Source organism: Vombatus ursinus, unplaced genomic scaffold, assembly GCF_900497805.2.
Source record: "Vombatus ursinus unplaced genomic scaffold, bare-nosed wombat genome assembly UNPS02014817.1, whole genome shotgun sequence".
NCBI lineage: Eukaryota > Metazoa > Chordata > Mammalia > Diprotodontia > Vombatidae > Vombatus > Vombatus ursinus.
Window position 1 is genome coordinate 11,842,537 of NW_020954595.1, and position 15,373 is coordinate 11,857,909.

The window sequence follows — 15,373 nt, forward strand, 5'->3', positions numbered from 1 at the left end:
GATGGGTCCAGCCCTTCAGGAAGATCCTCCACAGCTTTGTTGATCAGGCGCTCCCGGGGGATGGGCACGGCGGTGGGCACGGCCGTGGCCGCTGCCACGGGGCACTTGGGGACCAGGGACATGTCACTGTTATAGTTGCTGTGGCTGCTATAGTAACTGCTGCTGGGGCTGCTGCTGGGGCTGGAGCTGGGCTCGCTGCTCAGAGGCTTGGGGGCCATGGCGGGGGGAGCCTCCGCAGGAGCGCCCTCCCCTGGGGTGCTGGGGCCCTTGTCAGGCGGCCACTGGAGCAAGTTGATGTTGTTGAGTTCCTGTGCCCCAGGAGAGGAGAAGCTGACCCATGGGGTGGGCACGGGAGGAAGGGCCTGCGCATTCACTACCACCCTGGGAGGCTGGTGCTGGCCCAGCGGCACCGCTTCTGCCACGCACCCGCCACGCAAGTGTGTCTTGGACAAAATACTGCTCTGCACCTCAGTTTCCCCCCCTGTCAAATTCTTCCGGCCCTGCCTGCCTAACCGGGCTACTTTGAGGAGTGGGTTAAACCCTGGGGGGGTTTCCGCTGCCCCTTCCCCTTCACTCCCTCGAGATCCCCCATGGTAAGGCACATGCCTGAGGATGCCAAGAGGACCCCAGCCTGAGCCCGGGGAAGGTGCCCGGGGCAGAGTCAGTCATGCCTCTTTCTGGGCCTTCTGCTGGCTGGGCTCGGCCTCCCCTGTCTCACTTTGCCTGGTGGGGAGTTGGCCTGACCTGGTAAGGCCCGATCTGTGACCGGCAAACTGGCCAGCCTGGGGAGAGTCACCGAGTCTGTACTGGGCCACGGGGCCTGCCCAGGCCAGCTCACTCACCATGGTCATCTCAGAGATGGCTGACACATCCCCAAGGCTGTTCTTCAGCTCCTCATAGGATGTGCCATTCTGAAGGGGGTGGGGAAAGGTAGCTGTTAGGACTGAGGTAGGAACGGAGATAGGATGGGAGACGAGGGTGGGGAACCAGCGGGGTCAGAGGAGGGTGGGGAACCAGCAGGGTCAGGGACAGGAACGGAGAAAAGCAAAGGGGATAGAAAAGGGGGAGGGGGCTGGGGACCGAGATGGGGGACGGGATTGGCTGTGCCTCACGTTCCACTTGTAGGGGTCCCAAAAACTGAACCAGCCAGTGAAGGTGGGGGGCTCATGGCCCTGCTTGACCACAATGATGGGGGTTGCTGGGTCCCTGCCCGCCGGATGGCTCTTCAGGTACTCTCGGGCCAAAGCCACTGACTCTCTCTTCTCATACGTGTTGGAGTCTTTCCCAATCCACAAGAAAACCTGAGATGGAAGAAGATGGTTCTGCTATTGCCCTGGACGCTATTGGGGCAGGTGGGCTCCGGCTGGAGCCTCAGGCCCCTTCTATGAAGTGAAGAAACCACTGGTGGGGTTGGAGTTTGGAGCGCCCCTAGCGGCTCATCTGAGTACTTTCCCCACCCAACGTCCTACTCTTGGCAGAGAAAACAGAAACAAAGTGAGGATTGAGTCGTTCTGCTTTTTTCCCCTAATATCTCCAAGACACTAAAATCCCAGTCACTCCCAGCAGCAATTCTGTGTGGACTTTTATCCTCTTCCCCCCCAATAAAGCAAAACCAAACAGAACCCATGTTATTGCTCTCCTGCCCAGCCTCAGGGCACTGGGCTTCTACTCACCCAGTCGCCCACCCCAGCCAGCCTCCTGCCACCCGCCCTGCCACTGCTCTCTCTGAGCATTGGCCTCCGGAGTCTGTGCCCTGCTCAGCTCTGAAGCTCCTGCCCAGGAGGGAGCGAAGACAGATTCCTGGCCAGCCCCTGGCCAGACCCCCCCAGACCACAGTTCACATCTCAGTCAGCTTCCACCTGGACCGTCAACCCCCTTTCTGGTGGTCCTCACTTTTCATCTCTTGCTCTCAGAACTAGACCCAAGTCAACACTCTCATTGTTTTTGGGGAGGATGAGTCAGCCCACTGCCGTATGGCTCTGTCACCAACCCAGAGACTCCCTTGGCCAGTCCACACCTCCCTGGTGTCACCACTGTCCCGTGGGTCAGGTCAGCTCCCTGAGGGAACCATTGGCCACTTTGGCTTTTGTATCCTCAGAGCTGAGCACAGGGCTGGGTACACAGTAAGTGCTAAATAAATGCTGCCCATTCATTGAATTTCATTCATTTAGTGCTTCTGACACTATTCTTACACAGCTGTGCCGGTCTTTCCTATTCCCCCTCCACCAGGTGCCCTGGCCTCCATCACCCAGAAATATCTTTCAGATGTAGGTGGATTGGGTAGAGGGGGTCCCTCCAGATGTGTTCATTCACTGTGTGCCCTGTGTGTATGTACCCTTCCTACTGATGATGTCTGTGGGTGGATGTGACCAGGGCAGAGCTCTTTCCAGGATGACACACTGCTTTTAATGGGAGGAGGGAAGGGAGAGGAGGAAGAGGGGAGGAGAGGGAGGAAGAGGAGAGGGGAGGAAGAGGGGAGGGGAGGGGAGGAAGAGGGGAGGAGAGGATGGGGGAGGGGAGGAAGACGGGGGGAGGGGAGGGTTCTGAGGCGGTACCTCTTCCCAGGTGTCCAGTAACATAATGTCATCCTCGTCCAGGTCATCCTGGCTAAAGAACACGGTCTCCGTCAGGACGAAGCGGTCTGTCTGACTGGGGCACTGGAACAGGCGGGGCTGGCAGGAGGAGGGCTTCTTCTGGAGCCTGGGTCCATGAGGGCAATGTGAGAGCACGAGACAATGAGCCGGGAAGGGAGGCAGAGAGCCACGTGTGCGCGCCCCTAAGTGTGGCTCTGCTGTTCTGGGCACCAGACCTTCCCCCAGCCTCGCTTCTTGCTGCTAATTCCAGGCCAGACTCTCTTCTTCCAACCCTAACTCTAAACTTGGCTCCCCCTCCAGGAAGCCCTCCCAGGTTAACCCTGGCTTGTTCAGATCCTGCCTCCACTCTCAGTTCCCTCAGGCCTTCACTGCAGGGCTCCCTCAGTTTCCCCAACAGATGCATCCCAGAAAGGATGGCTCCCTACGCTATAGATGACATCTCATTGTCTCACTGGCTCCTGTTGGAAAGTGGGCTAGGAGCTCTGAGGAGTCCTAGGGGACTGAGCCCAGCCTCATCTCTGGGAAGGCAGACCTGAGGCCTCTTTGTAAACGGAAAGGAATTGCTCTTTCCCTTTAGCCTCAGCATGGAGCGGGGGGCAGCTGAGCACTGGCCAGAGCAGCTGCTCTCCCCTTGGCCAGCCCCTTCTCTGCTCACTCCATCACCTCTGCGAACAGAGAAGGCTGGAAGAAGAAACCTCAGGGATCCCCCCACCTCCCAGTTCACAAAGGGAGGAACGAAGACCCAGACAGTGAAGTGACTGGACCCAAACTCGTCTCCTGGTGCTCCTTCCTTCTGGGCCATCGCCCTTCCAGACCACAGACCTGGTCAGTCAGGCTCAGCGGCCTGGAATTGAAGGTCTCCGGAACCTCGCCTCATCTCCCCATTCCTCCCATCAAGCCCAAGCCCCACCTCGTCTCTGGTACCACGCGTGCTGGCCCCTTCCCCAGGCCAGGCCCGCTCTCCTCTCCCTGCCGGGGCTCACCCCATGCTCCGCCACTGAAGAGACACATTTGTGCTCACTCAGACATTATCCCGAATTGCTCTGTACTTGTTTCTTTTCTACAGAAAGAGTCTGTGAGCTCGCTGAGGATGGGGGCCATGTTCCCTCACTATCTCACTGGCTGATGAGGCCAGCACTTAGCTAGGAACCCACAGAAAAGACCTACAAAATGGCTGTCTGGCTGGCTGAAAGACGGCACGACAGGCTGCTTGGGGATCCGGATCTCCCTCTCCCCTCCCACCATGGCTGGGAGAGCTGAGGGGGCTCTCTGAGCCTCTCTTTAGAGGATGACAGATAGAGTCAGTGCGATTGGCTGGCCCACGTCATGTCCAGAGACCCAGACTTGGAGAGCAGGAGACTTAGGCTCCATTCCAGGCTCTGTGTGTGAGCTCCCAGCAAGGCACCAAACTTTTCTGGGCTCAGTTTCCTCATCTGTACCATGGGTCTAATACCACTGATTCTGTCACCTCCCAAGTCAAACAAGGCTGGGAAAGCCCTAGTAGGTGGCTTTCCCAGAAGTCTAACTGTCCCTGAGGAGTTTTTCGCCTTTGACCCTGGAATTCTGGGACCCCATGGCTCCTCTCTCCCTGTTCCCCACCCCTACTTTCTTCTACCTCTTATCACTGGCATATGGGGCTCGGCCTCCCAGTGCCTCCCAGAAGCTGTGGGGCTCCTGCCCCTCCAACACTGTCTGCTTGTCCTTGTGAGAGACGATGTCGGCCACCATGCGAGCCATCTCCCTCTCATCTCCGCTGCAGCCCTGGAGGGGACCAAGAGGGAGGAACGGGACTGTGCAGCCTGCTTCTGTCCCCAGCCCTGGGTCCCAGGAGCACCCCCACCCCACCCCTCCAGGCCCTTCCCTTACAGCCTGCTCAGCCCTGAGATCTCTTTCCAGAACCTCTCAGCCCACAGCTGGAGTTCACCACTGGAGTGCAGTGGAGCTGGGAACATATTCCCACCCAGGGGCTGATGTTCAGACTGGGGGAGGGGAAAGGAGGGGAGAGACAGAGAAGGGAGGAGGGGAAGGAAGGGGGGTAGAGGGGAAGGAGAAGGAAAGGGGAGGCCATGTGCATGGGCACAGCAGGAAGGGAACCCAGGAGCAGCTGGAGAAAGATACCAAAGGGTAATCCCTGGGTGTTATCAAGGAGAGAAGGGAGGGAATGGACAGTGTCCTTGGGTTTGCCACCTGCATGAATTCTTCTGCCCTGAAAGTGGGCAGGGGAGGCCATGCAGGGCTGAGGCAGAGAAGGCTGGGGCAATGAAGACAAAGGCCACCCTTCTGTTACCAGGGCCTGGGAAGCCCACTGGAGAAAGACTCAGATACAGAACGGGACAGGAATGGAGTAGTATCTGCGCTGCCTGGCCCAAGACAGCGTGAATGGCCAGAATTCAGCCAGCCAGGTCAGCGTGGGCCCTCGGTCTGATCCATCCCCCCAGCCCCTTTACCCCAGCCTACTCCAAGGCTGCAGGGAGGGCTCACCTACCTTTCCACACCACAGGTAGCAGATGTGGCTGGTGGAAAGCAGGAAAACATCATTGGAGTTGAGGGAAGAGGCTCGGGCGGGCACCTCGGAGGTCTTGGTGTTGCATTCATCTGTGCCCCTCACCTGGAACAGCCGGATGTCTGGCTCGGGGTCTGCGCGGCCATCTCGGCCAGTGCCGTTCTGGAAAATAACGGCCAAAGCCTCCATCAGCCCCAGCTCTGGAGCCCCTCCACAGGCGGCCATCCAAACTCCACCAAGACCTCCGGTGAGGCCAGCACTAGGCGAGAAGAGGCGACCACCTCCCCAGGCAGCCCACCCCACTTTGGCCAGCTCTCCCTTTTCCTCAGCTGACACAGAGTCTGGCTCTCCGTCCCTCCCCCAAGCTCCTGGCTCTGCCTCTGGGGTCAAACACATCTTGCCCTTGATGGCCAGGCACCTCAGGCAACTGGAGCCAACAGGGATTCCTGCGCCCCTCCCCAAGGCTCCTCCAGCCCCAGTCCCTTCCACACTCTCTTCTCCGGGGTGAGCTCTGCCTTCCTTGTTTCTGCTCGGGTTAATCTCCAGCACAGCAGCAGCTGTCACTCCCCCCCACCCCTTTCTGCCTCTGCTGCAGCTTTCCCCTGGCACGTGGCACCGCTCTGAAGGCCCCTTTCTACTCCCAGCGTCTCCAGTCGGAGGAGAGGCCTGGGCAGGCCAGACTTCACTCCCCTCCCCGCACCCTTCTGTTTCTGACTTTCTGGACTTCAATGTTGTAGTCCTGGAGGGGACCCTTCCCCCTCCTCCCCCTTTCAGTTCCTTTTACACCTAGTCTTCCCTCATTAGAATGGAAGCTCCTTGAAGGGCAGGAACCGTATTTCTTTTTGCCTAGCATAGTGCCTGGCACACAGAAAGTATTTAATAAAGGTGTTTATTGCCTGTGTGCCTTGTCAATATCCTTCCCAAACTAGGGTGCCCAAAACTGAACACAAGACTTCAGATGGGGTCCAGGCAGCGGGACTATCGCCTGTTCATCTGGGAGCTTTGCCTCTTCTCACAGCCTCAGATCTCATCATTTACTCATACTGAGCTTGTGGTCCCCTATGATTCCCAGATATTTTCCCTGGAACCAATGTTCCCCTCCATCTTGTATGTATGAAGTTGTTGGTCTTTTTTTTTTCAATCCAAATGTAGAATTGTGAATGATTAGATTCTGCCAAATGTCTTAGCCTGTCCAGATCTCCACCATCCAGTGTTTGCTGTCCTCTCCAGCTCTGTGTCATCTGCAGTTGGTGGGGAGGCCATTTATGCCTTTCCCCAAGTCCTTGAGAAAAATGTGAGCCAGCATAGGACCAAGGACAGATCCTTGGGGCCCTTCCCTAGAGACCTTCCAGCCCATTAGTGGGCCCTCTCTGTATCGGGCTCTCGAGCCACTGTTAGACTGGGGCCATCGTCAAGGCTACCCTCCACTGTCTCAAAGAACATCTGAAGGAATTGGTGATGTGCTCAGCGAGAATCTACACAGATAACACCTTGGTCATTCCTCAGAGCTGAAATAAGAACTGGGGCCAGGGTCCAGAGACTAGCCCTTGGGAAAGTCGCTGGGCTCCTTGGGGTCTCCCAAGTGACAGACGGGGCAAGGTAACCTCTGCAAAGTCCAGGGGTGAGCTGCAGAGTGTCCAGGGAAGGCAATCACAATGGTGAAGGGCCTGGAGTTCATGCCATACAAGGACTGGTTGAAGGAACTGGGGATGTTTAGCCCAGAAAAGAGAAGACTAGGGACGGGGAGGATGGACATAATCCATATCTTCAAGCTTTGGAAGGACTGTCCTGGAGAAAGGGATTAGCTGAGTCCTGCTTGGCCCCAGAGGGCAGACCCAGGAGCCCCGAGGAGAAGGTTCAAAAGGCCAATAGGAGGGCAGGAGAAGCTTCCTAACTGGGAGAGCCGCCCCACAGTCAGTGGAACAGGCTGCCCAGGGAGGTGGTGGTGAGCTCCCAGGCCTGCAGGCAGAGGCCATGACCGATGACCATTTGTCAGTCGAGGCGATTCTAGTTTGGGTTGGATTGGGTTACATGGTGGCTAAGGTCCTGCCAGCTCAGACTCTATGATGCTGTGATTGCATCATCTGCCAGCCTAGTGACCTCCTGCTAAGGACGAGCAGGACCTTTGCTCGCTTCCCTCCTTCTCAGTCTGGGAGCTCCCAGGGAAGGAAGATGGCACTGGGCCTAGCAATCCAAGCTAAGGCTTCCCAGTTCCATCAGTTCTCAAATGGCATGACCTCAGGGCACTTCACTATGCTGTCTGACCTCTTCTGGACACTGGCCAGCTCCTCCATGGTTTTCCCAAAGGTCCCCGTGTCTAACACGTCCCTGACAGATGACAAATGGAGGACGCTTCCAAGAGGTGCACTCACTCTGCCCTCACCTGGAACACAATGAGCCGTCCCTTGAAGATGGCCAGGAAGTGCCGTGGCTCCCTTCCCATGGTCACCCAGACCTGCACAGGTTCCTCCTGGTACATGTGGTCTAGCTCAATGGCGTTGAGAGTGGAAGCCATGACTTCATCCACCAACGCATGTCGTCCCTATAGAAAGAGAGGAGTGAGGACAGTCTGGTGCCTGGTCCCAAGAGGAGGAGGCGGGGCAGGAACAGGAGTGAGAGTGGGCTGATACCCAGGCCTGAGAGCAGGGAGGAGGTGGGCTGGGAAGAGAGGAGTTAGGACGAGCTGGCTCCCAAGCCCAGGGGAGGAAGGAGGTGCCAGCCTAGACTGGTGGGCTTGGGGATGCCTGCCACCTGGCCTAGGGCTGGCGGACCAGGAACGGCCTCCTCATTCCTTCTCTGGGTAAGCCTCCCCTCCCCTAGGAGTTCTCTCCTTCCCCCTTTTTCCTGATCAAAACTCCTGTTTCTCACATCTCTTTTCCACCTTTTTTGTTTGCTCGTGTCTTAAACATTCAAGCCCTGCCAGTCCAGTGCCTAGGACCTCTTACAAGCTACTTCTCTCTCCAACTGCCTCCTTACCCTGGCACTTAGGAATCCCCACCCTATGTCTTCAGCCTCCTCTCCCCTTCCTCTCCCCCAGTCTTGGGCCCATCTGCTCCAGCCACACTGGTCTATTCACTGTCCCCTGCAACACACCACACTCAGCCCGACTTCCACACCCCTGCTCAATCTGGTGCCCCTCCCTGCAGTGCACTCTTCTCGGGCTAGCTCCATCTCCCCATCCAGCAGGATCCAGCTCCTCCACAGAAGCCTCCCTGGCCCTTCAAGATAGCTCCTTTATCTGACCTCCTCTTTCCTTCCATAGCCCATGACCCAGATGGTTCCCTAATTTTAATGCTAATAAGAACTCCCCTCTCCATTGATCTTTAGGGTTGGCAAAGCACTTTTCTCATAGCCCTGCAAAGAGAATGGCAAAGAGGTGATGTGACTTGCCCAAGGTCATTCATCGAGATGCAGTCTGAAATGGAATTTGAACTCAGATTTTTTAATTCCAAGACCAGCATGATTTTCACTGCCTCCAATGCAGTGAGATGAGCACTGGGCCTCCAGCTTGTGTGTATGAGCTGCCTGACTCTGGTCACTAAACCTGTCTGAGCCTCAGTGTCCTCATCTGTAAAATGAGGGTAATAACAGCACTTGCCTCATCTGGCTGTTGTGAGGATCTAATGAGATTCTGTGTGGAAAAGGCTTCAGCAGACTTTAATCATACACACATACACACACAGTCTACATACATATATACATACACACAATCTACACACATATACACACACACAATCCACATACATACATAAACACATACAATCTGCACATACACATACAATCTACAGATATACACATACATACACAAACATACATATAGACATATACACATAGATGAGCTAGGATGACTTCTGTTTCTCCAGGCCGATCAGAGCTTCTTCTTTCCCTTCCCCCGTGCCCAGGCCAAGGCCCTGAGGATCCCAGGATGCCTGAGCTCCCTCTGGTTTCCCTATCAGTCACAGGGCTAAGACCTCTGACCCTTCCTCCGGACCTCCCAGGGCTCTGGCATGAGGGGGGAGGGGCAAAGGAGCGGATGCCCTCCTTCTGGGCAGCCTCACCTGCCAGATGTAGATGATGAACTGGGTCCGCCCAGACTTCTGGTAGGTGTAGAGGACCAGGTAGCAGCCACCCCCATAGAACTGTCCATACTTCTTGGGATCAACAGGCTTCTTGTGCAAGTCCTCGATCTGCCACACCTGGGAGCCCAGAGATAGGAGGGGGCAAGGTGGCAGATAGTCTAATGGCCCTCCCCAGCCTCTGAGGGCACCAGAGGCAGGGGAAGCTCTTTCAGCTTCTTTGATGGTCCTGGGATGGAGAAGCCCCCCATGCAGATGTCCTCCAATCCTCCTCCCTCCCCAGGGAAGGAGACTCCAGACTGGCCACCTTCCCTGGCTTTCCTCTGTTCCACTCTCTGTGCTCTTCCTGCCCTTGGGGGAAGTCGGGGATTATGTCTAACTCCAATCCTGAGGGCTCTTCTATTCTGGTCTTTCCTGCTCCAAGTCTTTCCAATTTCCCTCTTCTCTGTGACTGAGCTTCCTAATACATCCCCCAAGTTCTAAAAGGGGACAAAGGAGAGCCATAGGGCCTCCCTTGATGAAACTGTGGAGTCTGCCATCTGACTTTGGGCCCCAGGAGCTCCTCCCCATGCCAGGTCTGGCCTCCAGTTCTTTGGAGCCAACCTTGAACCTACCTTTGAGCCAAAGAGCTGTCACAGGAGAAAGGCTAATCTTCATTAAAGTATTAATAACTAACAAAGGCATTGCCCCTTCCCGGGGGGCTTAGCACTCAAACAAGGGAAAAGCATTAACCCCAAATAGGATGAGCTGGTAGGTTGCCCGTCCAATGGGAAGCCTTTGAATGTTTCAGGACAAAGAACCATTAATGAATTGTGAACAGAGTAACAGGATTTCAAAGGGCAGCAGTAAGGGATATTAATGATATAAAGGCTAAAAAGATTCTAATAGAAAGTTTGAAAAGTTCAGTGGAAGCAAATCACAACAGACAGAAGAGGGTGAGAGACAACTGAAATGAAGCGGAAAAACCATTTCCAAAAATAATTCAACCACAGAGAGGATTAGAAATGATGCAGATCCCAACTGACGGATCTGGAGGGTGGGTCAAGATATAGCAGGCTCAAGATTGCTGACGTCCTGGAAAAGTTAGAAAGGAAACTCCGAGTACCGCATTCCAGAAAAGCATCCAAGAAAAATTTAAGAATGATTGAAAACAAGTAGCAATGTAGGAACAGAAAGAATCCTTGAAACTCAGCCCTGAAGAACTTAGTGCTGAGTCTCCTAGATAGAACAGTTACACTGGAACATTGTAGCAACAGAGAAAATAGCTGGGCCGCTGCAAGAAGATGGAAAGAAATACCATCCCAAGCCAGATAATAAACATTTATTAAGCACCTACTCTATGTGCCACACACTGTGCTTAGCATGGGAATAAAAAAAAAAGGCAAAAGCCTCCCTTCCTTCAGAGAGCTCACAATCAAATGGTGGAATTACCAATGACCTATTCAAGAATAGCAGAGTTTTGGGTGTAATGAAAATCTGAGGCACAAAATTAAGAAGCAAGAGCCTTGAATCCAGAATTATCATGAGGAAGCATCTGTTTTTTGTGGTTTTTTTTTTTTTGGTGAGGCAATTGGGGTTAAGTGACTTGCCCAGGGTCACACAGCTAGTATCACATGTATGAGGTCACATTTGAACTCGGGTCCTCCTGACTTCAAGGCCAGAGCTCTATCCATTGTACCACCTATCTGTCCCTTCAAGGAAGCATCTGAAGAGGAAGCATCTTCCCAGAGAGACGTGGGCCTTTCCAAAGGGCTTTTGAAAAACAGCCAGGCTAAGCCCAACTGAGAAGGACTTAGAACAATTCACACTTTTCTGAATAGATGAAGCACCAGCCAGAAGCATTCGAGGCTCTTCCCAGCACGCAGCTGACTAAATCACTTCAAGATTCAGATTAAAAAAAAAAAGATGAAAAAGAGAAAGAGTGATCCCCAGACCTTATCTTGTCTCCAGGAGTTACCTAGAAATAAAGATTTAGCCAGGGCTTCCTTCTTAAGGCTCCTGTGAAGGTGGTTTGGTGAAGTTTACATAAATAACCAGTGATTAGAATCCAGCCACACAGATCCCACTTCTAGAACTTTTAAGGTGTGCAAACACCATCATTCCCATTTTACAGATGCAGTATGGAGCCCAGACTAGAGAGGCTCTGAGTGACTCATTCCTGGTTTCTGAGCATCTGAGGATCACAGGAGAGATCTTCACTCAAGTCCCTCCTAACTGGACATCTAGAATTCTCTTCCAATAGACTATGCAGCGAGTGGGAGTGGCAGAGACAAGTAGAGGCAGATAGAGAGAGGCAGAGGGAAAGAGACAGAGAGAAGGGAGATTATAGAACTGAATTCAATTAATTTCACTTCAACAGACATCTATTAAACACCTACTGGGTATAAGGCACTGGGTTTGGCCGTGGAAATACAAAGGCAAAGACACTGACTCTAAGACCCTTTTGTTCCCAGAGCTCCCACCGTGGCCCTGCCCCCTTCCAATTGGTGGATGCTATATCTAGGCTCGATTTTAGCCATATTTCTGTTCACTTTCTTTCCTACCCCGTCATCTTCTCCATAACTCTCTACCCCTCCCCTCCCCTCCCCCATTCTGGATACATGATCAATTGTGTCATTGCCCTGGGAGAGGCAAGTCAATTAACATTCCTTCAGCACTTACTTCGTGCCAGGCACTGAGGACAGCAGAAAAGGGCAGGGGGCTTCTTGGAAGCTTGGTGGAGAACTCTACCGGAGAACTGAAGGATGGAAATTCTCCTAAGGGTCCACTTACCATTCCTGTCGATGTCCAACTCCAACCTCCTCCTGGTATGGGGAGGCCACAGCATTTTCCTCAATTACAAATTAAGCTGCTTGAGGGCAGGGGCTGTCTTTGCTTTAGTTTTTGTATCCCTGGAGCTTGGCACATAGGAAGTGCTTAGTAGGTGCATCTTTTATGCATTCATGAATAGTCATAAAGAGAGAACTCAATGGGAAAATAATATATCTTTTTCTTCTCGAGCACACAAGGAAGAAACAGAAGACCACTGATGATTGTTGGGTCACAAATTAGCCAGGATTTAGGGATTCTAATCCAAGAAAGTGAGTCAGGAATGGTTCTCAGTCAGTCAAGGTGGTAAAAGAAGGTGGTGGTAAAGCACACAGCTGATCAAAGCAAAGATAAGAGTAATACAAGCACTCTTTATCAGAATCCCTGGGCTGTAGCCAGAAAGGCATTGGGGGCCAGTCGAAGCTAGTGAGAAAGGGAAGGAATTCAGCTGACTCCTCACTTTAAAAGCTCCACTAAGGAACCAAGTGCAATCCCAGTGGGAAAAAGGAAGATGGAAATATCCAAATGAGACATGGATTAATATGCCTGGAAATTAAAAAGACCCCAAATTTATAAATGAGGATTTTTTTTTGGAGGAGGCGGTGGTGGGGGAGATCTTTCTGCTCATCATTCCACTCCGGGCTGCCTGCACCACAGGGATCATTCTTCTCTTCTCCCTCATCCCACCAGAACCTTGGGCTTACTGTGGGCTCTGGTAGGCCAGTCTTCCCCTTCACTTGCCTGGACCTAGGCCTCCATGCCACAGCCCTACCCTCTCCACACCATGCTTACCTCCTATCTCCCTGTGGGCTTGTCTTCCCTCATTAAAGGGTAGGCTCCTTGAGGGCAGGGACTAGCTTCCTTTTTGTTTTTATATATATTCCCTGTGTAACAAACTCTCTATCTAACTATCTAAATAGATAGATAAAGAGCAACTTTTAAAGAGTTTCAGTTCAAATGAACAAAATTAGAAAAGAATAAAGCAAGACCAGTAGCAGGGCAAAAGAAACCACCAGAATGACCCCATGCCTGTGCCCCGTTCAGCCAGCGACAAAGAGCTGGGGATCTAAGGGAGGTTACTTAACAAAACTAACCCAGCAAGGGCTGGAGACTGACTCGAAGGAGGCCACCGTCGGAAGGAGAAATCCAGCCACCGCCTGACCCAAGAAGAGACAGAGCCAAGGCGGGGATCCACAGGGCCAGCCCGGCACAGTGCACACTAGTTCTCAACAGAGGCAGGCAACAGGCCACCTATTTCCATCCAGGAGAAGATGGTTTTGGCACCATCAGAATACGTGAACAGCAAAGCTCAGACTGAACAAGGGAATTGTAGAAAACTATCATTAAATCATTTTGTCCAGACCCAAGATTTCCTCAGTACAATGAAGTTCCCCAATTGGGAACCTCCCTGTGCCATTGCAGGGGGCACCCACTCTACAGGGAGCAGGTCCTCACAGCTGGCATTAGTCTTCCTGAGGGAGGGAACATCGCCACCAAAATATCAGAGAAAAGAACTCACAAATCAAATGCACTGATACATAAACCATTCCCTCTGACGACCAAGAAGTCAGCAAGTCTGAAAATGCTTATTAAGCACTTACTGTATGCTAGGCAACATGCTAATAAATGCTAGGGATGCAAAAAGGTCAAACACGTTCCTTGCCCTCAAGGAGCCCATATTTTAATGAGGGCGACAACATGCCATTAATTGGGCACCTACAGGATAGACACCTGGTAGCCAGGAGGCCCCAGGTATAGGGGGCCAAGTTTGGAGTCAGGAAGACCAGTTTAAATCCAGTGTCAGATGTGTGACCTTGGACCGGTCCCTTACCCTTCCTCCGCCTCAGTTTCTTCAACTATAAAATAAGGATAATATAAGCCCCCATCTTCCTGAGTTGTTGTGAAGATCAAATCAGATAATCACCTTAAAGCTCCATATAATTGCTGGTGAGGTAGTTTCTATTATAGTGTAAATGGAGAGCAATCTCAGAGAGAAGTGGAGGAGGTAGTGGGAAAACCGACCAAGAGCAGACAGTGTAGTAAATCACAGAACCGAGTGAAAAATAAAACAGATGGGATCATTTCCTTGTCTGTATGATGGGAAGGACTGGACTTGGGAGCTCTTGGTGTCACTTCAAGCGTCTATGATCACATCACTAGAAGCGGAGAAGGCCAACAATCATTGATGTAAAACCCCCCAAAAATATGAATTGAAGGATGTTTCCTTAATATGACTTTTAAAAGTACGTATTTAAAGCTACATGCTAATAGACACAAGGCGGAAACATTAGAGGCATTCCCAGTAAACCCACAGGGGTGAAGCAAGGCAGGAAAAGAAGACAAGCATTGGCAATGAAGAGGGATCTGACAAATATCTGTAAGCACCGACTGAGTTCCAGGCACACTGCACCGTGCTGACCCAGCTCCAGTACAAGCTTATATCCCACATCAACTGGGCCCTCGCTGCTGCCAGGCAATCCTTGTGCACCTCCCTTATCAGCTCCCTCCTCCTGTCTCCACAGTCACCGATCCAAACCTTCTCATCCCTCCTCCAATCTCTCCCCAGCTGGAGACCTTGTCTCATATTTCATTGAAAAAACTGACATCCTTTGTCCAGAGCTCTCTCTTCCCTCCTCCTCCTCCCCTGCTATTACTCAGATGTCTTCTCCCACTATCTCCTCCTTCATTCCCATCTCACATCAAGGGGTAGCTTTCTCCTGGCCAAGGCACATCCTCTATACCCACAAGTGGTCCCACTCAATCCTGTCTTCTCTAGCAAATCACCCCCCACCCCTGTCATCCCCCATCTCTCATTTAACTTTCATTTCTCCTTGTCCACTGGTTGCTTCCCTGCTGCCTAAAAACAGGCCCGAGTCTCCTCCATCCTCAGAAGACCCTCACTGGATCCACCTATCTCTGCTGACTTCTTCCCACAGCTCTCCTCCCTTTTGTGGCTAAACTCCTGGAGAAGGCCACTTACAACTGGGGTCTCCCTTTCCTCTCCCCCTCTTCCTGGCTCTCTGCTTCCTGGCTTCCACCCTCAGGATTCACCGGGAACTTCTCTCTCTTACTGGTCTTTTCCAAATGGTGATGGTCTTTTCCAAATCCTCCTTCTCTTTAATCTCTCTGCAGCCTTTGATGCCATTGATCACCCTCTCCTTCTTGATACCCTCTTCTCCCTAGGTTTGCAGGACACCTCTCTGTCTGTCTCTCTCTCTGTCTCCTCTCTCTCGATCTGTCTGTCTGCCTGTCTCTATTTCTTTCTCTCTGTCTCTCTCTCTTTCTCCTATTTCTCTGTCTCCATCTGTCTCTCCCTTCTCTGTCTCCACTCTCTATCTCTCTGTCTCTCTGTCTCCTCTCTCTTTCTCTCTGTCTCTGTCTCCTCTCTATTT

At 52.6% G+C, this 15,373-nt stretch overlaps 1 protein-coding gene across 1 annotated transcript in view; it reads right to left on the reverse strand.

Annotated features, from left to right (window-relative positions):
* Positions 1 to 15,373, reverse strand: part of VILL (villin like) — a 43,086-nt gene that overhangs the window by 818 nt on the left and 26,895 nt on the right. Inside the window, exons 12-19 of the mRNA XM_027835916.1 lie at positions 9,156 to 9,293; positions 7,481 to 7,639; positions 5,080 to 5,259; positions 4,210 to 4,355; positions 2,556 to 2,700; positions 1,113 to 1,301; positions 843 to 911; positions 3 to 308 (exon numbers count right to left, since the gene is read on the reverse strand). Of these exons, the coding sequence (XP_027691717.1) occupies positions 3 to 308; positions 843 to 911; positions 1,113 to 1,301; positions 2,556 to 2,700; positions 4,210 to 4,355; positions 5,080 to 5,259; positions 7,481 to 7,639; positions 9,156 to 9,293 (1,332 nt within the window). The remainder of the gene's footprint in view (positions 1 to 2; positions 309 to 842; positions 912 to 1,112; positions 1,302 to 2,555; positions 2,701 to 4,209; positions 4,356 to 5,079; positions 5,260 to 7,480; positions 7,640 to 9,155; positions 9,294 to 15,373) is intronic.